This window comes from Salvelinus fontinalis, chromosome 5 (assembly GCF_029448725.1).
Source record: "Salvelinus fontinalis isolate EN_2023a chromosome 5, ASM2944872v1, whole genome shotgun sequence".
Lineage (NCBI taxonomy): Eukaryota > Metazoa > Chordata > Actinopteri > Salmoniformes > Salmonidae > Salvelinus > Salvelinus fontinalis.
The window spans coordinates 41,879,736-41,901,859 of NC_074669.1; the positions used below are offsets into that span (position 1 = coordinate 41,879,736).

Below are 22,124 nucleotides of genomic sequence, written 5' to 3' on the forward strand. Positions count from 1 at the left end.
AAGGCACATACTCAACTGCACAGCCATATTTTAAGGTTGACAATTTACTACCATCTGCAGTTATGGAATGTTTACTCACAAGTCTAATTCATTGGCTGATTCCTCCTGGTGACCTGGATGGAATTCTGTGATCTTTCCTTAAGCCATAGGAAGTCCCACCCAGTTGACTACTTCAAAATGCTGAAAGTCCTGCTGTACATGCTAAAACAGGCTTTTGGGCACTAGAATCCTCAAACTCTAGGAGCACTCAAAGCGAAACAAATTAGAATTGAACCAATAACCTCTTTTGCAACTCTCAAAGTCAAACATACAAAGAGAAGTGCGAACACATGGCAGCTCTGGGGTTAAAGTGGATTTCACATCTTCCCATTTTTTCCTTCCCTCCCATTCAAAATAATAAAATGAGGTGCAACATGTCATCTTGTAGAGTGACTTTGAAGGTTCCATTCTGAGGCCTTAAGGAAATTAATATTCTAGTAATATAAAAACGAGTTACAGACTTTTCCCACTGAGGCAACCTATTGCAATCAGCAGGGGGTGAGACAGACGACTTGCACTTAACTCAGATTCATTCAACTCTAGATGTGACAAGAGAAAAGTATGGCGGGAGGAGAGCAAAGCGCAAAATTGTAACATTTTATTTACAAAGTAGTTTGGTCATACAGGAAGTAAAAATGTAGCTACAACCTTGATTTGTGCAACAGGCAGCCACAAAATCATAGCTCGCTCATCACACAGCTGCTATAGCAATAATTTTATTGGGGGGGGGGGGGGGATAAGGAACGAAAAGTAAAACAAAGACAAAAGAAGAGGGGGAAGAAATAATAAACTCAACAACATAAAATATAAATTCAGAGTTCATCCAACAAAATATTAAAAAGCACAGACCCAAAACTAGATACCAGTCCCAAAGTCCTCACACAGGTATACATAAAGGGGGAGTTGACAGTGAAATTGTGGAATGCGGAGTGGTGCGCTGCTTGAGAACCTTGGGAATAGCTCTCGGTTCCATCGGGAGCAGGCAGCTCCACTCGGACCACCCATCCAGTACAGTCTTTCCCAACACGGGGACTCAAAGCTGGGGGAGAGACGTGGCGTAGGCAGGGTGTAAGGGTGGAGAGGGAACGGGTTGGTAACTTGACAGGCTCTTGTTTTTTGCTCTTAATCGTCGTCCTCGTCATCATCATCATCGTCATCTTCATCATCGGGTTCTCGCTTTCTCTTCTCGCCTTTGACAGCCTCAACTTCTAGGGGAAGTGAGAAAGAGTTATTACACTGTACTTAGTAAAGTATCCCAAAGTTAAACTTTTTAACATGAGTTTCGGACATGAGCTTGTGACAAAAAGTATGACAATGACATACCCTCTTCATCCTCGTCCTCATCCTCCTCATCTTCAACTTCACCATCAATGCCAAGGTCTTCCTCCTGGAAAGAAGGGACAGAGCAGGTCAGAATCAACAATATACCCCCTGTTGATCTTTAAAACTATTGAGTCAAACAAACCAAAAAGAGGTTTACCTCCTCATCGGCGCTGACCTCATCTTCCTCCTCTCCTTCTACCCCCTCTTCATCATCATCATCCTCCTCATCAAAGTCTTCCTCCTCTCCCTCCTCATCTTCTAAAAACAAAATAAATACATCACATTTTGATTCAGAGCAATTGAATAATTTATCTGAGCAAATAGATATAATACATTGGAAGGCTGTGCAGGACTATGGTAGATGAAGGAATCAATCTCTGTTTTCAGAGTGTTAAAGAGTATTTATCTGGTCAATGTCAGTGTATTATGTCTGTTTGCAACAGTGTTATGTGAAAATGTGATCATATTACAAATTGTATTTTTATGTTTAAGGACTCTTGGTAGATTAGTCCAACTGAGGACTAAAAGATCCTAATAAATATCTAATCACATCCATTGTCAGTTATCACATGCCAACAAACCGTACAAATAAACAATAAAATTCCCTTGCATGACAAAACACCCACGATATACTAATATGGATTGTAATATATAATATGCCATTTAGCAGATGCTTTAATTCAAAGTGACTTAGTCATGCAAGCATACATTTTATGTGTGGGTGATCCCGGGAATCGAACCTACTATCCTGACGTTGCAAGCGTCACGGGCTAACAACTGAGCTACAGAAGACCCCCATTCAACTCACATCTGCACATTCCTCATATTCCCTCAAAACACACAAAAAAATGGATGCCCACCCTCATCCTCGTCATCGTCCACACCGTCGACCTCTCCGTCCGAGTCGGATGCCTCTCGGTCCTCCACGTCGTACCCGTCCAGGTAGGTGAGCTGAGGGAGCAGCTTGAACACACTCTCCCTGTAGTCATTCAGGTTGGTCACCTCACAGTTGAACAGGTCCAGAGACTTCAGGCTGTCCAGCTTTTTCTGTGGGACCAAATGGGTGTAGGGTAATTAGGGTGTGAAAAAACACTGGCTGAATAAATCTAATTTGATTTTAGAGCACACCTTTTGTCCATATAGGCTAGCAAACAAATTTTGACTAGAGCCACATAGGGAAACAAATCAGAAATTAGTATAAAACAAATCTGCCTGCCAACTATACAAGGAATAGTGTCATTTGAGGCATAGCCTGAGACAATGAGATGGTGTCGCACTGTATTGTGCTCTACCGGGAGTTTGGTGTACCTACCAAAGGTTCCAACGTACTGATGTCTTTCAGTTTGTTCCCGCTTAGATTTAGATGTGTGAGGTTGGGGAGTTTCTCTGCTAGCACGTCAAGGCCACCAGAGATTCTGTTGTCACTGAGTTCCAACTGCAACATAATGTGAAGACATATCAGTCACCTCTGTCAACAACAAAAAAACTCCCAAGCAAGTAACAGTCTTTCAGAAAACAATGACTATGCCCTAAATGGAACCCTATTCCTTACATAACAGTGCACTACGTTTGACAAGGGCCCTCAATAGTCCACTATATATGGAATAGGTTGCCATTAGGAATGCATGCAATGGCTCTTTCTATACCCCCCAGGCAGAATGTACGTTTTTTTGAAGGAGTCAACAAAAAAACGTTTTTCTGTCTGGACAATTGCTCCTGTATGATCTAGTCTGGTCATTACAATACTGTAACCAAGTAACTTGTGTAAAAAAAAATACATTACCTTTTTGAGTTTCCCAAGTTTGGGAAGGTTGGAGACTGAGATTAGGCCAACGTTTATCAAACTGAGGAATTCCAGATTGACGAATTCTGCTGTGAGACCTTCAATTTTCCCTTCATTTGATCTGCAGTTATCCAGGACAAGTTCTCGTACCTATAAAAATGTGTAAAATTGTAATTCAAAGAAAAGCATATGTATGCATTGTTTACAGATGCACTACAAACACAAAAAAACTGAGGATGCACACATATTATAAAAGCGTTATTTTACGCATATATGCATAAATGGTGTGGGAAAATCTGTTAAGAATGGTTACATGTTGACAACAACATTTGCGGCATTAATACAACAACAAAAACTACGATTGAATCTAAACTTCATGATTGAAAAAGGTCAATACACAAAATATGGATCTCAATGACAGGAGTGGTTGTTATTCTGACGTTTTCCTGATTTGAATGAATACTTGCAACCTTTCAATTCCTCACAACAAAATCTCATCGTTTAAAAAGTTCACGTGAGGGACAGTCGTTACGCAACCAAAACTCGATAATAGGGTTGAAGAAAGTTAACGCTGAACGTCAAATATCATGATTTGCACATTGGCAAAGTGAAACATTGATGAAAAGTGAAACATTGATAAGGCTGTCGAGTGGAGTCACCAATAAAGGTATTTGGTTGCATGATGTTTTATGTCGAGGCACCGCGGTTGTTTCTTTAAACCAGCTGCCACGAGGAAGAACCGCACAATACAGTTCTACCTTCACTTGCCCGCTGTTCAGTCACTAATGACACATGCAATGCTTTTTGTTAGCAAGCTCGCTACAGGCTAGCCATTGCCCTTTTAAGCGCTGCTGTGCAGTTGAGGACCTGCAAGAGAAGCCTGACTGCCCGCCATTACCTACCCTACAGCAATGGAAAGGATTGCGAATATACCATGTAAAGACGCACTTTTTTATTTTAAAATCTAATTTATTGGGGAAATGGATCGCCTAGTCGTCGAGCGAACGACCGATATGACAGTTTGTTACATTATATCACCGTTTCGTAAACAACGTCGAAGGAAATATTCAGAACGGAAATTAGTCAAACAAAGATGGAGCCTCATTTCTCCAGAGCTTCAAAGACGGCAGAATGACAACATGGCGATTCCTGAGATACAGTATGCAGAGTTCTCTAAACTCTCCGGAGATGGATGACTGTTTACATGCAGTAATTACGTAAAATCATCCCTTAAAATTAACTTTCAATGTAGAATACTTTTATCAATGTTTGCATGAAAACCAGAGAGCGTCAACGTCGAGTTTTAGCAACCCACGCACCGAACGCAGTTTCCTCTGTCTCGTGTCATTCAGGCAGGCTATTGCACGAGCCGACGACCAACACGTTATTCGGAGATTGTCGGTAACCTAAGCATTAGACATTTTAAATTATTAAAATACAAAATACCGAATCTGAAAGTGGAGGTTTGCCAGTTTCAATAAGTATTTCGTTTGCTTTCGTGGTAGTTGTGGTGAATAATATGGCGGGAACCAAACATTCGCTGGACGCTGCGAATTAGCAACATTGTAACAAATCAGCTTTAATTTGCGGGAAATTATTTAGTTTATGAATCTCAAGTCGAACAATAATATTTGACGGAACGTTAGGGTAGGCATGCAACGTTAGATCATCGGCGACATTGTAGCTGGCTAATTCCCTCAACTCCAGTTGATTCTTAGCAAGTAATATAAACGTTACATTACTAGCTTGAGAAAAGGGGATGTAATAGTAGCAGTTGTAGCCTACAAGATGTACATGAGTCGTGAGAACAAACGTTAATGACTAATTTTGTTTGCTTGCTAGCTAGCTATCTAATGTGTCCCTACCCCATTCGTGGAAAATGTCGAAAAGAAGCCACCCGTGATCTCATGAATGATATCACAAAAGTAGGGGCATGGGGTATAAACTTAATTTTTGATTATTGTTGTGGATTTAAGTGCATTGTAATAAAGGGCGCCCCATTTTAGAATTTATGCTAGCAACAAACATGGCTACCAAGGTCTATATAAAATAAACCACTCCGTCAATGTCTAACGCATCGTGGAAAAACGTATCCTACAACACAGATGTAGAAGTTAACAAATAATTGAGACAACGTTGTTGCATTCGAACCGTGTGTGTGCAACATCTACCCAGTGAACGTGAAACTGTTAACACTGCAATAATGCCAGAAAGCAAAAATAATCGCCTTTCGAAAGTAACGATTGAATATTGTCTTGTTCCCCCTCACGCCCCAACGGGGACAGTGTAATGTAGCTTGTTACAGTTAAGTATTTTCTGCTCTATTAATAAATGAGAAACATTAAGCCCATGTGGTCACCATTAGCTACACAGGTCACTTGGAAAGCAAAAAAGTAGCAAGCTAGCCAGAAAACTAAAGGTTTGGTTTAAAAGGCACGACTTACATCAGATGGGGTCCTGTTTCTTAGTTCCAAGTGGATCCTCTTTTTCATGTCCATCTCGCCCTACGAAAGTTGAACTTTTCTCTTGTGTGTCGGTGTAATTTATATTCAGTCCAAAGGCAGAGAGATGCCCTAATGGAGGAAGAATATGGGACTGTATAATGAACTGAGCCAAACGCCAAGTTACCCGCGGAGAGGAGAAACCATGGAGGGAAACGGGACTAAAACAAAATATATTCTCAATAGCGCCATCTCTGGTCAGAAACGCTCACTGCCGTTAAACAGGCATTGCAGTCACAAAACATGACGCTGCCATGAAACAACTTGGGTGCGATTTATTTCTGGGGGGAAAAGTGATGTATTATGTACAATTCTAAGTTCAAACAAATGTATTTTGTTAGTCTTTTTATTTGATTATTTTTATAAAAATAACCCGTTTGTAACATTCTGTAATTCGGAGATTATTTGAAACCTATTTAATAAATCAATTGATTACATAATCAGAAATCATTGCAAAATTGCTAAAGAAAAAAACAATGAAACAGGACTATTATTTACTTTATTCAAACATCTACAGCAGAGACGTTTGAGCTCCCCTCCTCCCAGCCTTGACCCCACTCTTCGAGGGTGTCTCAGGGGGATTTGGGATATGCCAAAAGTACATTTCCATTTCACATGTGTATAATTCACACTGGTACATGTGTAAAACAGGACAAACCCAAGCAACCACCTAATTATTGTATTATTTAAAAGGCCTTATTTTGAAATTAATTAATAAGATACCTGTTGACAAGGCAGCGGCAAATTAGTTTCAAAGCATTCTTTGTTTATCAGTACATTTCAACGTAACCTAAACACATGACATTGTTGTCCTAATGTACGTATGCTCAATAAACATTACACCCTATTTAATGTGTGTACACTTATTTCATTTATCAATAATCAGCATCTCAAGCAATATGAAGATGCCCGACAATCTCATACAATTTGCCCTTTTATTAGAACCAGTAGGTAGAGTGCGTTTATTTGGTTTACAGTGAAGCGAGCATTGTATATGCACACCATGATGGGGTACTTCTCCCTTACGCTTCCTGCATAGAGACGCAAGATCCCTGAAGCAGAAGAACACACCAGTGTGCCTCCCGCTACCACCAAAGAGCACCTTCTCTCTCTGTCAGAACAAGAAACACTTACACCTATGGCAATTATGAACCAGCAACAAATTACCTTAGTGAAAATTGATATTCATCAACAAGCCAATTTATTTATTTACATTTTTTTTTTTTCAATGAAAGAGTCTCTTGCATCTCTAAGTGCATCTCTACAAAAGCCTTTCGTAGGATCTAGTCAGGTCACCAACGTGTGTCCTATTCAAGACTAACGGTACCTATACAACTACTATGCTTGAGATAGCTATGTGTTTCTATTTTGGTGTGGATTTTAATTAATATGGTGGTAACATTTGTAAAATTGTAATCACAGCTTTTAAATCACAATATGTAAAACATGAAAACAGCAGTTTTGTATCTTGGATATGAATGCAACTATGGAAGTTGCTAAAATAAATACCATTACAGGCCCTACTGTACTATGCTGTATATTTCAACCATGTTTTGAACATGGTAATCAGTAATAGAAAGTATTTACCAGGAGAGGGCACTGCAATGTCTTTGTACAACCTCCTCAAAATGATGAGGTTATTATGCATTATGGGTGTGTGTGGGTGACTTTTCTCCTCTGACTGTATCTGCTTATCTAATCGATTGCTTAGAAATATGTGCAAGCCTTTAAAGGGGCAATCAGCAGTGGAAACAATAACAGAGTGTTTTTTCGCTGCCCCTGTTTTAGTAAACGGCTGAGGGAGAAATGTAACCACTCTCAATTCATAGACAGGTATGGATGCAAGGACTGACCAGCCATGAAATCAAAATTATAATTTTAAACATGTTTTGAGGCTACTTAGTTTACAAACATTGGAGTAAAAAAAGCTTATATTTTGGGTTCTGATGGGGTAGGATAGTTGAACTAAGCTCATGAGGCATTTATAAATTATATTCTTCAAGAATCAATGGGTACATATCATTAATTTATACATCCAGAAATGGATGTAGCAAGTGCAGATTGCCACTTAAAGAGACAGAAGGGGGTACATTATTGTGAATTGGCTGAGTATAATATCTATGGAATTGTTAGTGTGTTAGTTGCTTTGATTTTGACAGCAGGATCCCAGCAAACTGATTTTCCTCAACATGCATTTTTCAAGGTAGTTTTGTGGAGGTGTGTGTGTCCTCATTTGTTGCACATTGAGTAACTTTTTTGGTTGATCTACTATTGCTTTGCATGTTCTGCATAAGTGTCATTGTCAAACTCCCCTCCAAAGCTGAAGATGAAAATAGAGGAGGTGTCACATATCTGGTAGTCCATAGATTATTTGTAGGGCAGTACTCTTTGTGGCCTTGCATTGGAAGTTGCTAGTCTCCCATAATTAACTGTTTAGGCTATGGTTTACTTCGTATTTTCAATGGCTAACAAAGTACTTGGCCGTCTACTAAGTTGATGTAAAATTATTGTTTGAGAAAAATTCTATTTGACACTAAGTACAGTAATCAAGTATAGGGCCTCTTAGTAGCACTGTGCCTGACTGAAGACTGATAGGCAGTTGAGTCTTATTTGCTCTTAGTGAAGCAGTGGCTTCCAGAGAGGCTCACTGGCTCAGACACAGCAAGCCGAGGCTTCAATGTGCAGGGAGAAGATTGAGAACACGCCCAGAGAATGAGCAGCTCCCTTGCGATGAGATAAGATGGTTATGCCTCCACTCTACTGTGGAAGACCCTGAGGCGCAGGGTAGGGGTGCTACTTTTGCCGCCAGATTCAAAACAAAACATGCCGGTATTTCAAGGTTTTGTGTCAATGTTCTTCCTTTGTGAGAAAGAAAAAACAACAGCCATAAAGTTATCTTTTTGTCAGACTAGATAGTATTCAGTGAATGGATTGGAGGACATTGTGTTTACTTTCCAACTTATAGGAATGTATACTGTAGTTCCAGTGAATCTGGTATATAGGATACATTTTCTCCGCACTCTACATGGCCTAAAGTATGTAGACTATGTATTCAGTGTTTGACTTGGGCAGGAGCTCCCCAGAGCTGAGTATCGGCACCTCAAATGTTCTACTGCTTGAGCTCCTGTTCCTCTTAAAGAATACTAGCTCAAAAGTATTGTTGAACTTCTGCACCTAAATATAAACAGTATCGTCACCCAAAGTGAGTACCGGGCGGCACCTTTTTCAGTCCAAGTCAAACACTGTATCTATGTAGGGTCGGTGTGGAGCCTTCCGGAATGTGTGCATGTCTATGGCTATACCCTTCTAACGAGCTGCACACAGTCTATCCCAGAAGCGTTGACTCACAGCTAGCTAGCCTACCTACACTGTCTGCCTCAGTCCCCCTGGGCTTTATTTTCTCTTGTTGAACCCTACTGTGCTCCTTCTCATATCACTCACTGGATATTGCATAACACCGAGGGAGAAATTGCCTGAATTCAGTCATTCTCTCTCCTGAGCACCAGTGACACACTCCACACCTTTTATTTATACTGTGCTGCTTGCTATTCTCAGACACACACATCTGTATAGGTAGCCCCATGACAACTCTCTCTCTCTCGCACACACACACACACACACACACACACACACACACACACACACACACACACACACACACACACACACACACATATACACACACACACAGCCAGCAACATGGCCTGCTTTTTTATGCCCGTTTTGTGCCAACTCCTCCACCTTTACAAATACGATAAGAGCTGAGCCATAAGAACTCTTCCAGGGCTATGGTAATGGTTAACCAGATAATGATTTTTGGGGGGGCGGGACTTGCAAACAGACATCATTTTTTCTCAACGTTTTTACCCCTCTCTGCTCGCTTGCCCTTCTCAACAAGTTACATTAATTTCTACAGGAGGCAAAATGGAGGGGACGTTCGATAAAGAGAAACCAGAGTTGGAATATAAAAATCCCAATGATCACCAAGGTAAATGACCTCTGAACATGGTCTCTATTCTGTGTTTTATAGTGAAATATCCAATTATTTCTCAGATGTACCACTGTTCTCTGGAAAAGGTTACTATCTTAGTCCTAGTATTAGTATGTCATAGTGTCCTTTTAGTTGTTAACATTGGCTCTATTCATGCATATTCCTGCCAATGTATTTTGCTGCAAACTGGGTCACAAAGGACTTACTGATGGTTGATCTGTCCAAACAGATGTACCACTAAGATGATTGCAACTCAATAGGAACATGTATTTGGAAGACAATTTTACTGTAGATGTTCTCTGTCTGTGTCCAGACATAAGTCTGTTTGTGTCTAATACTGTATGTTTGTAGTCCCAGACACCATGTACTAACATGTACTAATCATCCTATACAATACTGTTTTCAATTCAACTTTTTCTTTCAAAAGCAGCTCAAACAATGTAAAAATGAACTATAGCCATTGAATTCTACCGTGCAAATATAGAGTGAGTTATAGGGAAATCATGCACGCTCTAGAATGCCCTTCAAGCCAATCAGAATGGAGTATTCAACAATGCCATGGTATAATATGTGCTATCATCCTATACTTTGGTATGCTGATGGTTTATACAACTGCTGCTACATAACTGCATTGGTTTTGCAGTCAATTTCTGACACAAATCATACAACAGCATAAACTACTGGAGCATTCAAATATGGAGAGAGTTTTGTTACCACAGCATAAACCAGTAATTGATCAAGTACAGAGAGGACAGTGAACAAAATCATAATGAAAGTGCCTAAGTAACCCAATTTTTATTGAACCATTGTCAGTTTATTACGATATTTACTAAATGTGTCTTACACTCTGACAATTGATGTAATAGAATTCAAATGAGGAATGAGAGTGAAGTGTCCTGTCTGTTGTTGATAGCTAACTGACTGGCTGACTGGTGTATGTTGGTCGGTGTTACAGGTGGGATCCAGCGGCGGCTAAGAGACAGAGACCTTCTCAAGAAAAGAAAGGCAGAGGCTGAGGAGAAGGCGATTAACCAGTGGGTTTATGGGTAAATGTAGACATTAAGAAGAGGTGCAGAACTAGTAATGGAAGAGGAAGAGGCTTAGATTTGAACCACTAATGACGGTTTTGTGCTTCAGCCGACAAATGTGTTTAACTAGTAACTTGAGTGGACTATGTGGGCTTCAATACAGCTGCCAAGCCCGTTGTCCTTATTGGCTTACTCTAGTGCTTGCTTACGTGCTTAAATAATAACATGACTTTATGTTTAAAGAATGTAAGACCAGAAAATAGTAATAGATGTGTTGTACATGCATAAATAAAGTTGTGTACATGAAACAATATATTTGATAATGATCATATTTGGCTGCCTATCGGTCTTCCAGCCCATATTGTCCAATATGAAGCAAGAGGAAACCAAAGGTTGCTTAGGCGTTTCCAACTATTGGCACCTCACATTTAGATCAAGGACTTTGCACTATCAACAATGCATGAATGAATATCGCCAAGCTTATCAACGTAATCAGCTGCAAAGTGTAAACATTCCAGTTGCGGGGAAGTGTATAATGACGACCCACGACTACATTTCTATTTGTGTGACATCAGGGTAGAGAGCAGGAGGAAGAGAGCGAGGGGAAGAGAGGAGAAGAGTAGCTCGGGAAGACGGGGAAGGCCGAGGAAGACTGATCCAACACCGGAGCTCCCGGCTTCCCAGGAAGAGCCAGAACAGGAGGCTGTCATTGTAAAGGTGATGTCCAAACCAGTGGAAGTCACCCCTGCCCCTACCTTGATCTCACTATCCCCATTCCTTCCGGTGGACCCTAGCCCGCCAGAATCACTACCGGCGTATGTTCCCCCCGTCCCAGCCCCTATCCCTATCCTTGCCCCTGCTCCTGTGCCTGTTGTTGCCCCTTCTCCAATGTATAACCCTGTTACTGCCCCTGCACCATCCCTGTTGGAGACCCTGTACACAGAAGGCAGTGACCAGGGTAGTGACACCCTGGACCAGGTGCTGATTGAGGACTTGGGTCCTGATGAGAAGGAAGACATCCCTCCATCTCAAAACAACCAGGGCACTGATCAAGGTACTAATGGCATCAATTAATTGATGTCTCTTTGCAGTCATGTACTTGACTTCTGAATATACTGAAGTGGCTGGCCAAAGAGCTCATTGGGATGTTATCTAGCTGTGAGGGATATGATCTTGTCACATATAGTATAATCAGAAATGTTAAACTAACCACCTTTCTGTCATAGGTTCAAGTGAGGAGCCGTCTGTCAATGTGCCTGAACAGAATAGAGTGTTCTCTACGTTCCCCAGGTTCTACACTGGTGCTCCTTCACAAGATCATCCACCAAGAAACTTCTTCTGAAATCCACTCAGATCTGGCCTCTGATAGCACACAGACAGATTACATGCTTAGTAATCTATTCTGTCAACATGTGCATTTGAGAGGTGATGCAGTTTTGCCTTACTGGTTAACTCATAGAGTATGGATACGAAATGTTATGTACAACGAAATGCATGAATTCCAGCTTTAAACCTACCCATGGATTTATTTATTTTTGCTTCATGAATGGTGTCTAAATTTGTTATGTTGCAAGAACTGCACTGTCTGTATTTAATAAATGATTTGTACAAGCTAAATATGGCAGCATTTGAAAATACATTTGTATTTAATCATTTCTGGTAACTGTGTTTTCTAATTGTGATTTTTTTTTTATACCAATGGTTTATTTGAGATAAGCGCTATGATAATAAAGGTGTGATGCTTTGTTGATAATATGACTGTCTCCTTGTTATGATCATCTACAAAACAAGAACAAGTCTCAGTTCGTCAATACTACCCTCTGCTGTCCTTTTACAGTAGTGAAACAATCTCGAAGGAGTCATTATATATATTCAATATTACAGTACACATGTTGTTTTGACATTTCTCTAAACTGACAACCATGAAAAATAGTTATTTCTACGAGTTTCATTCATAACTCTCCAACAGGACACGAGTTTGATGTTTTGCTTCACAATTTACATAATCATTTGCGCATGCTTGCTACAGCAGTCAGTCACCGCTTTCCATTAGTAAGTTGCTGGTTGGCCAGCTCGAAATGACGACACACATGTGCGGAAGCATTTCGGCAGAGATGTGTACTTTTGTTAGGCAGCATAAACAATCTCTGATATTTTACAACATTATCAGATGTTATTGTATGAATTCTGATTATTTAATCTAATCAATGACAAACTAGCAAAGCAATCAAGACACTATCAAAATGTCTGCCACTTGCAACTGTACCGAGCATGTCAACAAACTCAACCAGCAGATATCTGTCATGCGAAAAGAAATCAAGAATCTCAGGTATGAAATTAATGCATAATGTAAAGCATGGCATCTTGAAAAAAAAACATCTAGCTAAGTCGTTATTCGTATTACATACTGACTATATGCTGCTGACCAACACAGGTATTAAAATGTCCCCCCCCACCCAGGCAATTGTTGGACAGTGCTGTTCGTTCTCATCGAAAACACATGACATCTCTCCAGTCTGCTTTGACACACATTGGCCAGAGTCGATCTCCAAAGAGTCAGCCGGGGCCACAGGCAGAACTAGAGACACAGAATTCACTTGAGAAAGGTAGCTGGCTAAGGCACTCGATTTCTCGCTTATATCCCTCTCATATCTTCCCTGCATAACTTGTCTTGATCATTGATCATTGTTTAGCTTTATCTGACTGGCACTTAATTAGAACTTCTATTCAATATAGAAATATCGCACACAAACTTGCTTCCAGACTTCAGACTTGCTTCCAATGAGAATAATTTTTTATGAGAATGACATGATCTATAGTTTGCATTTCTATCTGAAATATGTTTGGTCTGGCACAAAGCTAGATAATGGACCTTTAATCATTGTTTGAAAATGCCAATTTCTCCTTCACAGGGACCATCCAGACAGTCCCCATAGGTTACATCAGCTCCTGTTTCTCAGTGAAGAATGGCACCCCCAGACAGCCAACCATATGTGGGCCCTCCAGGGCCACCCTTCAGATCCAGCAGAGTGTCTTCAACAACCCTGAACACTCACTGGTCGGCCTGGACAACTACTCTCATGTCTGGTACGTACTAGAGACTGGGATAGGGAGCCAAACTTAGTAGAGGGGGTAGCTAGCTAAACTTAAGGCTGTTTAAGAAGGTAGCAATGTCAGTACTACATAAAACAATCTGTATTTTTTGCAAAGACAGTTCTCTCATTAGCTAAACGTATCAAGGATGTCACAATCATTTTCTTAGTCATAAACTGCTTTGATCAACTTACATCCCAATATTCCCAATGTGTCTACACTTGTACAATAAATACATTAGCCTGCTTTCACTCATTCCATTTCCAGGGTCATCTTCCTGTTCCATAAGAACGGCCACCTGAGTTATAAGGCTAAGGTGAAGCCACCCAGACTGAACGGCCAGAGGGTTGGGGTGTACTCCACACGTAGCCCCCACCGGCCCAACGCCCTGGGTCTGACCCTGGCCAAGCTGGACAGAGTCACAGGTTAGTATCAGTCGCCAAAAACAGCTCAAATTGCTTTGCTCTTCTGCGCAGTGGGACGGTGCTTCGTCTAAAGGTGCGTCCCCAAATATATAATCCCCAGAATGTTGCAGAGTCTCATTTCAGATTGAGCAGTACATTGTGTGTGTGAGAGAGTGAGTTTGTGTGTGTGTCCGACATTATTGCAGGTATGCTTAGCCTTATTGTTCCCATAATTGCTAAGCCATAGGCACACTATTGTTCAGTGTCGAACTGCCTGCTATGTGGATTGGTGTATTTTATGAAATAAACAGTTCACTTTCTACTTTAAGGTGACACACTTCATCTGAGTGAGATAGACATGATCGCAGGCACCCCTGTTCTCGATATCAAACCCTACATCTCTGACTATGACTCCCCACACAGTAGACTGGACATTGACACGGATACTTATGACTCTGGCGTCCAACCTGAGAGCGCCAGTGGACCATCAGAAGAGGGGACCACCAGTGTGGAGACGATGCATTCAGACTCAGTTGCTTCGTTCTCCTGTACTGTTGATCCCCAGTTGGACTTGGGGGTTGAGAGACGGGATAGTCATAGCGCAGACCCCAGAATACTCTACTCAAAAGGCAAATCCAAAGTTCACATCCTCCATCCAGGCGATGCCTCCAGCTCTTCTGCTCCGAAAGCCCTGGGCAAAGACCTCACCACTGTGCTGGGGGAGCTCAAAGCCTACATCAGCGAGGGACATGACCGCCTCACTCTGGGGAGCTCTGTAGGAAAGTCTCAGGCTTCAGATGGCCCTAAAGCCAAGCCATTGGAGCTAGTGGAGTATAGTGCTAGGCCTTGCTATGGGGAAGAGGCCTACAGCACCATCGCTGGCTGGATCAGGGAGCCTCCTGTGACCAGTCTGGAGGTGCGCTTCACCCCCCATGCAGAGAGAGAGCTGGGGGAGTTCCTTGCCCCCATCAATACAGGTAAGCCTATGCATTGGGAAAGTATTCAGACCCCTTGACTTTTTCCATATTTTGTTACATTACAGCCTTATTCTAAAATGGATTACATTTTACATTTTTTTAAATCCTCAAACTACTCCATAATGACAAAGCGAAAACAGGTATATTTTTTTGGAAAATGTATATATATTTTTTTAAATGGCTTATTTCCATAAACATTCATACCCTTTGCTATGAGACTCGAAATTGAGCTCAGGCGCATCCTGTTTCCATTTATCATCCTTGAGATGTTTCTACAACTTGATTGGAGTCCACCTGTGGTAAATTCAATTGATTGGACATGATTTGGAAAGGCACACACCTTTCTATATAAGGTCCCACAGTTGACAGTGCATGTCAGGGATTGTCCGTAGAGCTCCGACACATGATTGTGTCGAGGCACAGACCTGGGGAAGGGTACCAAAACATTTCTGCAGCATTGAAGGTCTCCAAGAACACAGTGGCCTCAATCATTCTTAAATGGAAGAAGTTTGGAACCACCAAGACTCTTCCTAGATCTGGACGCTCGGCAAAACTGAGCAATCTGGGGAGAAGAACCTTGGTCAGGTGGGTGACCAAGAACCCGATGGTCACTCTGACAGACTTCAAGAGTTCCTCTGTGGAGATGGTAGAACCTTCCAGAAGGACAACCATCTCTGCAGCACTCCACCAATCAGGCCTTTATGGTAGAGTGGCCAGACGGAAGCCACTCCTTTGTAAAAGGCACATGATAGCCCGTTTGGAGTTTGCCAAAAGGCACCTAAAGGACTCTCAGACCATGAGAAACAAGATTCTCTGGTCTGATGAAACCAAGATTGAACTCTTTGGCCTGAATGCCAAGCGTCATGTCTGGAGGAAACCTGGCACCATCCCTACGGTGAAGCATGGTGGTGGCAGCATCCTGTGGGGATGTTTTTCAGCGTCAGGGACTGGGAGAGAGATCCTTGATGAAAACCTGCTCAGGACCTCAGACTGGGGCGAAGGTTCACCTTCCAACAGGAAAATGACCCTAAGCACACAGCCAAGACAACACAGGAGTAGCTTTGGGACAAGTCTCTGAATGTCCTTGATTGGCCCAGCCGGAGCCCGGACTTGAACCCGATCAAACATCTCTGGAGAGACCTGAAAATAGCTGTGCAGCGACGCTCCCCATCCAACCTGACAGAGCTTGAGAGGATTTGCAGAGAAGAATGGGATAGACTCCCCAAATACAGGTGTGCCAAGATTGTAGCGTCATAGCCAAGAAGAATCAAGACTGTAAACACTGCCCAAGGTGCTTCAACAAAGTACTGATTAAAGGGTCTGAATACTTATGTAAATGTCATACACAATTCAATCCATTTTTATAATAAGGCTGTAACGTAACAAAATGTGGAAAAAGTCAAGGGGTCGGAAGTACTTTCCGAATTCACTGTAATTCTCCCCGAGCTGAGGTTGAGTTGAGAGCTTTATTGCTTTTTAAAAGGACTGAGTTGTGCATTCATCCACCAGAGAGCTCCATTGTGGTGTCAATTATTTTTGCAGCGGGTTTGTATAGATACCATTGCATCTCATGCCTAAACTATCCTACCAAACTAAAGTCAACGGTATTAAAAAAAGTACTGTTTCTCCGTCATCCATTTGCCATAATCGTTAAAGTAGATCTATGTTCCTGGCTTCTTCCTCTATGAATGTCCCCGTTTCTCTAGAATCCCGTGACCGACCCAGGTTCCGGTTCCTGCGTGGTCCAAAAGAGGCTGCGGCCGCCATCAGAGGGATCCTATCTGCTGACCCCAGGTCAGTGTATCGGAGGAGCCGCTGTAAGGACAGACTCTTCTTCTTCACCTTGGACACGGCAGACATCACCTGCTGGTTCGGACAGGGCTTCGCTGAGGTGCTCCGGGTCAGACTCGTGGCCGTTGGAAAAGAGCTGGCCAGCTGAATGGTTCAGGTTCTATATGATCCTAATGGTTCTGGTTCTATGGATTGATTTTGGAATCAGCTCTCAAGAATTGTTTTACAGGTGAATCTGAGAAAATATAAATATTTAAATAAATGCAATGTTATAAACAACTGTTATTAAAACATGGATTTGTTCATTTTTCCTCTGAAGATAGAGTGCTTGTTGAAATGGTTGGTTATACCGTATGATCGTACCACTTTATTTGACTAAGTAAGTTACATTATAGAGTATTTATTCCAAGCACCTCTAGGCTGGAAGAGAGCACCTCAGTACACTGCAGTGCACACTATCACTTATCAGATGGAATCTTTACGGTTGAGTTCTGTTTAGTAAAGGTAGTGAACACGCCTTTACTATCTAAGTTAGATTGTTGCACAGTTTTAATATCGACTCCGCAATGATAGGATATGGATTCCAAAATTGCTTCCAGTATTTCCCTTGACCTTTGTCAACCTCTCAGTTTTAGTAATCCAATGTCCAGTATAAAGTGTTTTAAATTCAGGGATTTATATTGGGAACTTAATTGCCCTCTGTCTATATCCAGTGTGACAACAGTCTGTGGGATTGGTCAACTTGTCATTGTTGGATATAGTGGGCCTTCCATTGCATGGCATAGATTTACTACTAGAACCACTCCCCTTTCCAATAGCAACAGCAAATCACTCTTTCACACTACTACTTTGTATTCTTGTGAGTGTGTGTGTGTGAGAGAGAGTTGGAGGCTCGGAGTCACACACACAGTGGGTATTTTCGTTTGAGGAGACGATGTTTTTAAGGTCAGCAAATTACAACTAATGAATAGTGTGTTGTTAAATCGGATGTAAAGAGTTCAGTGAACAGAGAGAAAACAACAATAACAACGCCTTCACTAGTTGACTTGAATTGCCTAAGAAGCAATGGGACCACTGAATCTCCACCAGGCTATATTAAAGGCTGACTTCATCCTCCAAGCACTGGACTATGACTCTGTCGACAAGCACGATCACATGGTGCTGTGGTACGCGGCTCAGGTAGGTAACGGTCCTATCAATGACCTGCTGTGTCTGTATTAAAACGTTAATTCTAATCATCGAGTGGGACAGATGCATTGATGTGAGGATTAGATGCAGATGAGACCTGACATCTCCCTAAAAGTTTGTTTTTGTATACAACTTGTCTTGGAATGTTTCAATGTTTTGTATTTTGTATGAAAATCAAACAAATAGTTCCTCGGTGTCCACATCACTTAAAGCCAATTTATGCCTACTCTGTATTTGCGATCCGGAGGGTTTGACATAATTGCGGAGCCTCCGGAGGCCAAATCAAGCTCTGTACCATATCGCCTTGCATCTCCCAAATGTTGTAACAATGCCTAAGGCTCCGTATAGCTCCGCGTTGACATGATTGGTTGATGGTAGGTGGTGGCGGGAGGTGCTGTATAAACAGAAACTCACTTCCTTGACAACTTGTTTCACAAGAGCTCTGCTCTATGAAGCACAAGAAGTATGAACGCCCTGACTTCTGCGGAGGCCACATGGCAGTAAATAGTGTACGGCCACTGCAGATGTCCGATTGACCATGCAGAGCCTTTAAAGATCTATCATGGTCCAAACACACCAACACAGTTGTGTAGAGGGCACGACAATGCCTCTTCCCGCTCAGGAGGCTGAAAAGATTTGGCAAAGGCCTTCAGATCCTTAAAAGGTTATACAGCTGTACAATTGAGAGCAGCTCACTGCCATCCAGGACGTCTATACTAGGCGGTCTCAGAGAAAGGCCCCCAAAAATGTCAGACTCCTGCCTCCCAAGTCAGACTGTTCTTTCGGCTACCACACGGCAAGTGGTACCGATAGACCAAGTCTGGAACCAGCAGCACCCTGAACAGCTTCTACCCCCAAGCCATAAGACTGCTAAATAGTTAGTTAAACCTCTTAAGGATCCGCCCCTTTTTTTCAATTTTCGCCTCTAACTGCCTATAGCTCAGGCCTTGAAGCAGGGATATGCATATTCTTGGTACCATTTGAAAGGAAACACTTTGAAGTTTGTGGAAATGTGAAAGGAATGTAGGAGAATATAACACAATAGATCTGGTAAAAGATCATTCAAAATTCAAAAGGCACTCGCACATCTGAGCAATCTTTTTTGCAGGTGCATGGTAACAGTTGAACAAGATGAAGGAAAAAGGAAACCGCACACTGCTCTTGATAATATCACTGATCTTTAATAAGCTTACCTATCGGCCTCACGGCCTTCGTCAGAGCTTTTCGTGAGTAACAAAAAAAATAGCACCCTTATGTAGACCTAGCCCCACCCACATCAGTTACACGCATCGAAAGGGGTTGAGGCGAAGGAAAAACAAATAAGTGCTACCAAATATAACAATATGCATTTCATAAATATTTGAATAAAGTGTGTAAATAAGACGTATTAAACACGTCTGTAAAACCACAATGAGGACATAGACCTACCGAGCAAGTTTTCATTAATCACTGGGTACATCGTACGAAAAACAGTAATCTTAAATAAGAGCATAGTTCATGTTCAAATTCACAACATAACATACATAGGCAAAAGATAATACAAAGGAAAAAAACAACCGTTCTTTTGTATTTTATTTGTACCATCTTTGAAATGCAAGAAAAGGGCCATAATGTATTATTCCAGCCCAGGTTCAATATACATTTTGGCCACTAGATGGCAACAGTGTATGTGCAAAGTTTTAGCCTGATCCAATGAACCATTGCATTTCTGTTCAAATTTTGTATCAAGACTGCCCAAATATGGCAAATTTGTTTGTTAATAACTTTTTATGTTCAAAATTGTACAGTCTCCCGCTACAATAGTATTGTATTGTTTCACTGTAATAGCTACTGTAAATTGGACAGTGCAATTAGATTAACAAGAATTTAAGCTTTCTGCCAATATCAGATATGTCTATGTCCTGGGAAATGTTCTTGTTACTTACAACCTCATGCTAATCGCATTAGCCTACGTTAGCTCAATTGTCCAGTGGAAGGGACACCTTCCAACTGACTTGCCTAGTTAAATAAATACAGATAAATACATTCTAAAGTATAATTTCACCAGGTCATCTAAGTCAGGCATTTCAACAGTGGCACGCACAGCATTCTCCCTCAAAATTTGTGACATTGTGTTGTGTGACAACTGCACATTTTAGTGGCCTTTTATTGTCCCCAGCACAAGGTGCAATGATCATGCTATTTAATCATCTTCTTGTTATGCCACACCTGTCAGGTGGATGGATTATCTTGACAAAGGATAAATTGCTCACTAACAGAGATGTAAACAAATTTGAGCACACTATTTGAGAGAAATATGCATTTTGTGCATATGGAACATTTCTGGACTCTTGAATTTCAGCTCATGAAACATGGGACCAACACTTTCCATGTTGTGTTTTATATTTTTGTAAAGTGTCATTTGTTTCTCTTCACTTGGCCCTAATACTCTCCCGACCGTAGATTGTTACATACACCACCCCATTTCCGAAAATGGATTGCTCCTACAGACAGTGAGTCACGTGGCAGTGGCTTGCTTTATAAAGCAGACAGACGGGTATCCAGCTTAACTATTCAATTTAACATTAGAATGGGTAAAAAGAGAGATCTAAGGGACTTTGAGCGTGGTATGATCGTCGGTTCCAGGCGCGCAGGGTCCAGTATATCACAAACGGCCGCCCTCCTGGGCTTTTCACGCACTACGGTGTCTGTGGTTTACCGAGAATGGCGCGACAAACAAAAAACATCCAGTCAGCGCCAGTCCAGTGGGCGTAAACAGCTCGTTGATAAGAGAGGTCGAAGGAGATTGGAAAGAATCGTGCAAACTAACAGGCGGGCTACAATTAAACAAATAACGGCGCAGTACAACAGTGGTGTGCAAAACTGCATCTCTGAATGCACAACTCGTCGATCCTTGTCACGGATGGGCTATTGCAGCAGACGGCGGGCACATGAGGAGTGGAAAAACACCGCCTGTGTAGATAAGGTAAAGGAGTCAATGGAACACACTGCGTTCCAACATTGACCAGATTTTCGCACATTCAACAAATCTGATCTAACAAAGTGGATATTCGTCAAATCAGGTCCGATTTTGATATATTTGTCTGTTTTCGCTGTATAACGTTTAAAAGTTGTCCCTTTTCAGACTTAGAACTTTGCATTTAGCAGTCACTTCTAACTCCCGTTCATATAAACTGGTTAGCCTAGCTAGCATACAGAAATCGGTGGTAGTCAGTCGGTTGTAACTAATTACGTTGATTGGTGACGATGACATGAATGTATTGGGGTTGACATCATATAAGTATTATACTCCGATTTTACCTCAACAACAAACAATAGCCTTAAGTACGATTGACCTCTTTACCGCATCTGTTGTTGGGAGCGGTCAGCGAATGTTTGTTATTAAGGCATAGAAATGCTGTTAATCTTTTTCATTCTTCAGGCGTGATGTCATACGTTGGCCCCCTTTATTTATAGAAGGACCCATACACACAGAGTGTATATACAAAACAGTAGGAACACCTGTTCTTTCCATGAGGCTGACCAGGTGAAGGCTATGATCCCATGTTGTCACTTGTTAAATCCACTCCAATCAGTGTAGATGAAGGTGAGGAGACAGGTTAAAGAAGGATTGTTGAGCCATGAGACCATTGAGACACGCTGTCTTTTTGTGCCATTGAGGGTGAAAGAGAAAAACAAAAATGTAAGTGTCTTTGAACTGGGTATGGTAGTAGGTGCCAGGCACATCGGTTTGTGTCAAGAATTGCAACGCTGCTGGGTTTTTCATGCTCAAATCAAATATAACTTTATTTGACACATGGGCCGAATAAAACAAGTGTAGACCTTACTGTGAAATGCTTACTTATAAGCCCTTAACCAACAGGTCAGTTCAAGAAGAATTAAGAAAATATTTACCAAATAAACTAAAGTTAAAAAATGTAAGTGAAAATGTATAAAAAGTAACACAATAACGATTCTATATACAGGTGGTACTGAGTCGGTGTGCGGGGGTATAGGTTAGTTGAGG

At 41.5% G+C, this 22,124-nt stretch overlaps 3 protein-coding genes and 1 pseudogene across 9 annotated transcripts; 3 read left to right on the top strand and 1 right to left on the bottom strand.

The window, feature by feature from the left end:
- Positions 1 to 1,068: 1,068 nt before the first annotated feature.
- On the bottom strand, positions 1,069 to 5,824 carry LOC129855614 (acidic leucine-rich nuclear phosphoprotein 32 family member B-like). Of its 4 annotated transcripts, none has more exons than XM_055923475.1 (7): positions 5,590 to 5,824; positions 3,146 to 3,295; positions 2,675 to 2,797; positions 2,223 to 2,409; positions 1,520 to 1,617; positions 1,363 to 1,426; positions 1,069 to 1,247 (listed from the first exon to the last, which is right to left on the bottom strand). In XM_055923475.1, exons 1-7 carry the CDS (start codon positions 5,641 to 5,643, stop codon positions 1,162 to 1,164), a joined length of 762 nt encoding a protein of 253 aa, XP_055779450.1. In that variant the 5' UTR covers positions 5,644 to 5,824; the 3' UTR covers positions 1,069 to 1,161. The 4 variants fall into 4 exon arrangements, with proteins under 4 accessions (XP_055779450.1, XP_055779449.1, XP_055779448.1 ...); XM_055923474.1 differs by having other exon boundaries at positions 1,069 to 1,244; positions 1,520 to 1,620; positions 5,590 to 5,821; XM_055923473.1 differs by having other exon boundaries at positions 1,520 to 1,620; positions 5,590 to 5,821.
- Positions 3,593 to 12,420, top strand: hemgn (hemogen). 3 transcript variants are annotated; one of them, XM_055923470.1, is made up of 5 exons: positions 3,593 to 3,812; positions 9,563 to 9,634; positions 10,593 to 10,683; positions 11,241 to 11,719; positions 11,892 to 12,420. In XM_055923470.1, exons 1-5 carry the CDS (start codon positions 3,764 to 3,766, stop codon positions 12,005 to 12,007), a joined length of 807 nt encoding a protein of 268 aa, XP_055779445.1. In that variant the 5' UTR covers positions 3,593 to 3,763; the 3' UTR covers positions 12,008 to 12,420. The 3 variants fall into 3 exon arrangements, with proteins under 3 accessions (XP_055779445.1, XP_055779446.1, XP_055779447.1); XM_055923471.1 differs by having other exon boundaries at positions 3,595 to 3,812; positions 10,593 to 10,671; XM_055923472.1 differs by lacking the exon at positions 3,593 to 3,812 and adding an exon at positions 3,821 to 4,081.
- Positions 12,421 to 12,717: 297 nt separating this feature from the next.
- Positions 12,718 to 17,252, top strand: trmo (tRNA methyltransferase O). 2 transcript variants are annotated; one of them, XM_055923458.1, is made up of 6 exons: positions 12,718 to 12,994; positions 13,126 to 13,271; positions 13,578 to 13,752; positions 14,026 to 14,183; positions 14,492 to 15,139; positions 16,846 to 17,252. In XM_055923458.1, exons 1-6 carry the CDS (start codon positions 12,909 to 12,911, stop codon positions 17,076 to 17,078), a joined length of 1,446 nt encoding a protein of 481 aa, XP_055779433.1. In that variant the 5' UTR covers positions 12,718 to 12,908; the 3' UTR covers positions 17,079 to 17,252. The 2 variants fall into 2 exon arrangements, with proteins under 2 accessions (XP_055779433.1, XP_055779434.1); XM_055923459.1 differs by lacking the exon at positions 13,126 to 13,271.
- A 573-nt stretch (positions 17,253 to 17,825) lies between these two features.
- The window catches only part of LOC129855612 (acidic leucine-rich nuclear phosphoprotein 32 family member B-like), a 26,301-nt pseudogene continuing 22,002 nt past the window's right edge, over positions 17,826 to 22,124 (top strand).

Excerpts from the sequence above, each read along its gene's own strand:
- hemgn (XM_055923470.1), top strand. The coding sequence starts at position 3,764 with ATGAAAAGTGAAACATTGATAAGGCTGTCGAGTGGAGTCACCAATAAA. Across the intron at positions 3,813-9,562 it reads GAGTGGAGTCACCAATAAAG|GAGGCAAAATGGAGGGGACG; the intron begins GTATTTGGTTGC and ends TAATTTCTACAG. Across the intron at positions 11,720-11,891 it reads CAACCAGGGCACTGATCAAG|GTTCAAGTGAGGAGCCGTCT; the intron begins GTACTAATGGCA and ends TTTCTGTCATAG.
- trmo (XM_055923458.1), top strand. The coding sequence starts at position 12,909 with ATGTCTGCCACTTGCAACTGTACCGAGCATGTCAACAAACTCAACCAG. Across the intron at positions 13,272-13,577 it reads ACAGAATTCACTTGAGAAAG|GGACCATCCAGACAGTCCCC; the intron begins GTAGCTGGCTAA and ends TCTCCTTCACAG. Across the intron at positions 13,753-14,025 it reads GACAACTACTCTCATGTCTG|GGTCATCTTCCTGTTCCATA; the intron begins GTACGTACTAGA and ends TTCCATTTCCAG.
- LOC129855614 (XM_055923473.1), bottom strand. The coding sequence starts at position 5,643 with ATGGACATGAAAAAGAGGATCCACTTGGAACTAAGAAACAGGACCCCA. Across the intron at positions 2,410-2,674 it reads TCAGTACGTTGGAACCTTTG|AAAAAGCTGGACAGCCTGAA; the intron begins GTAGGTACACCA and ends TTGGTCCCACAG. Across the intron at positions 1,248-1,362 it reads TGAGGACGAGGATGAAGAGG|AAGTTGAGGCTGTCAAAGGC; the intron begins GTATGTCATTGT and ends CACTTCCCCTAG.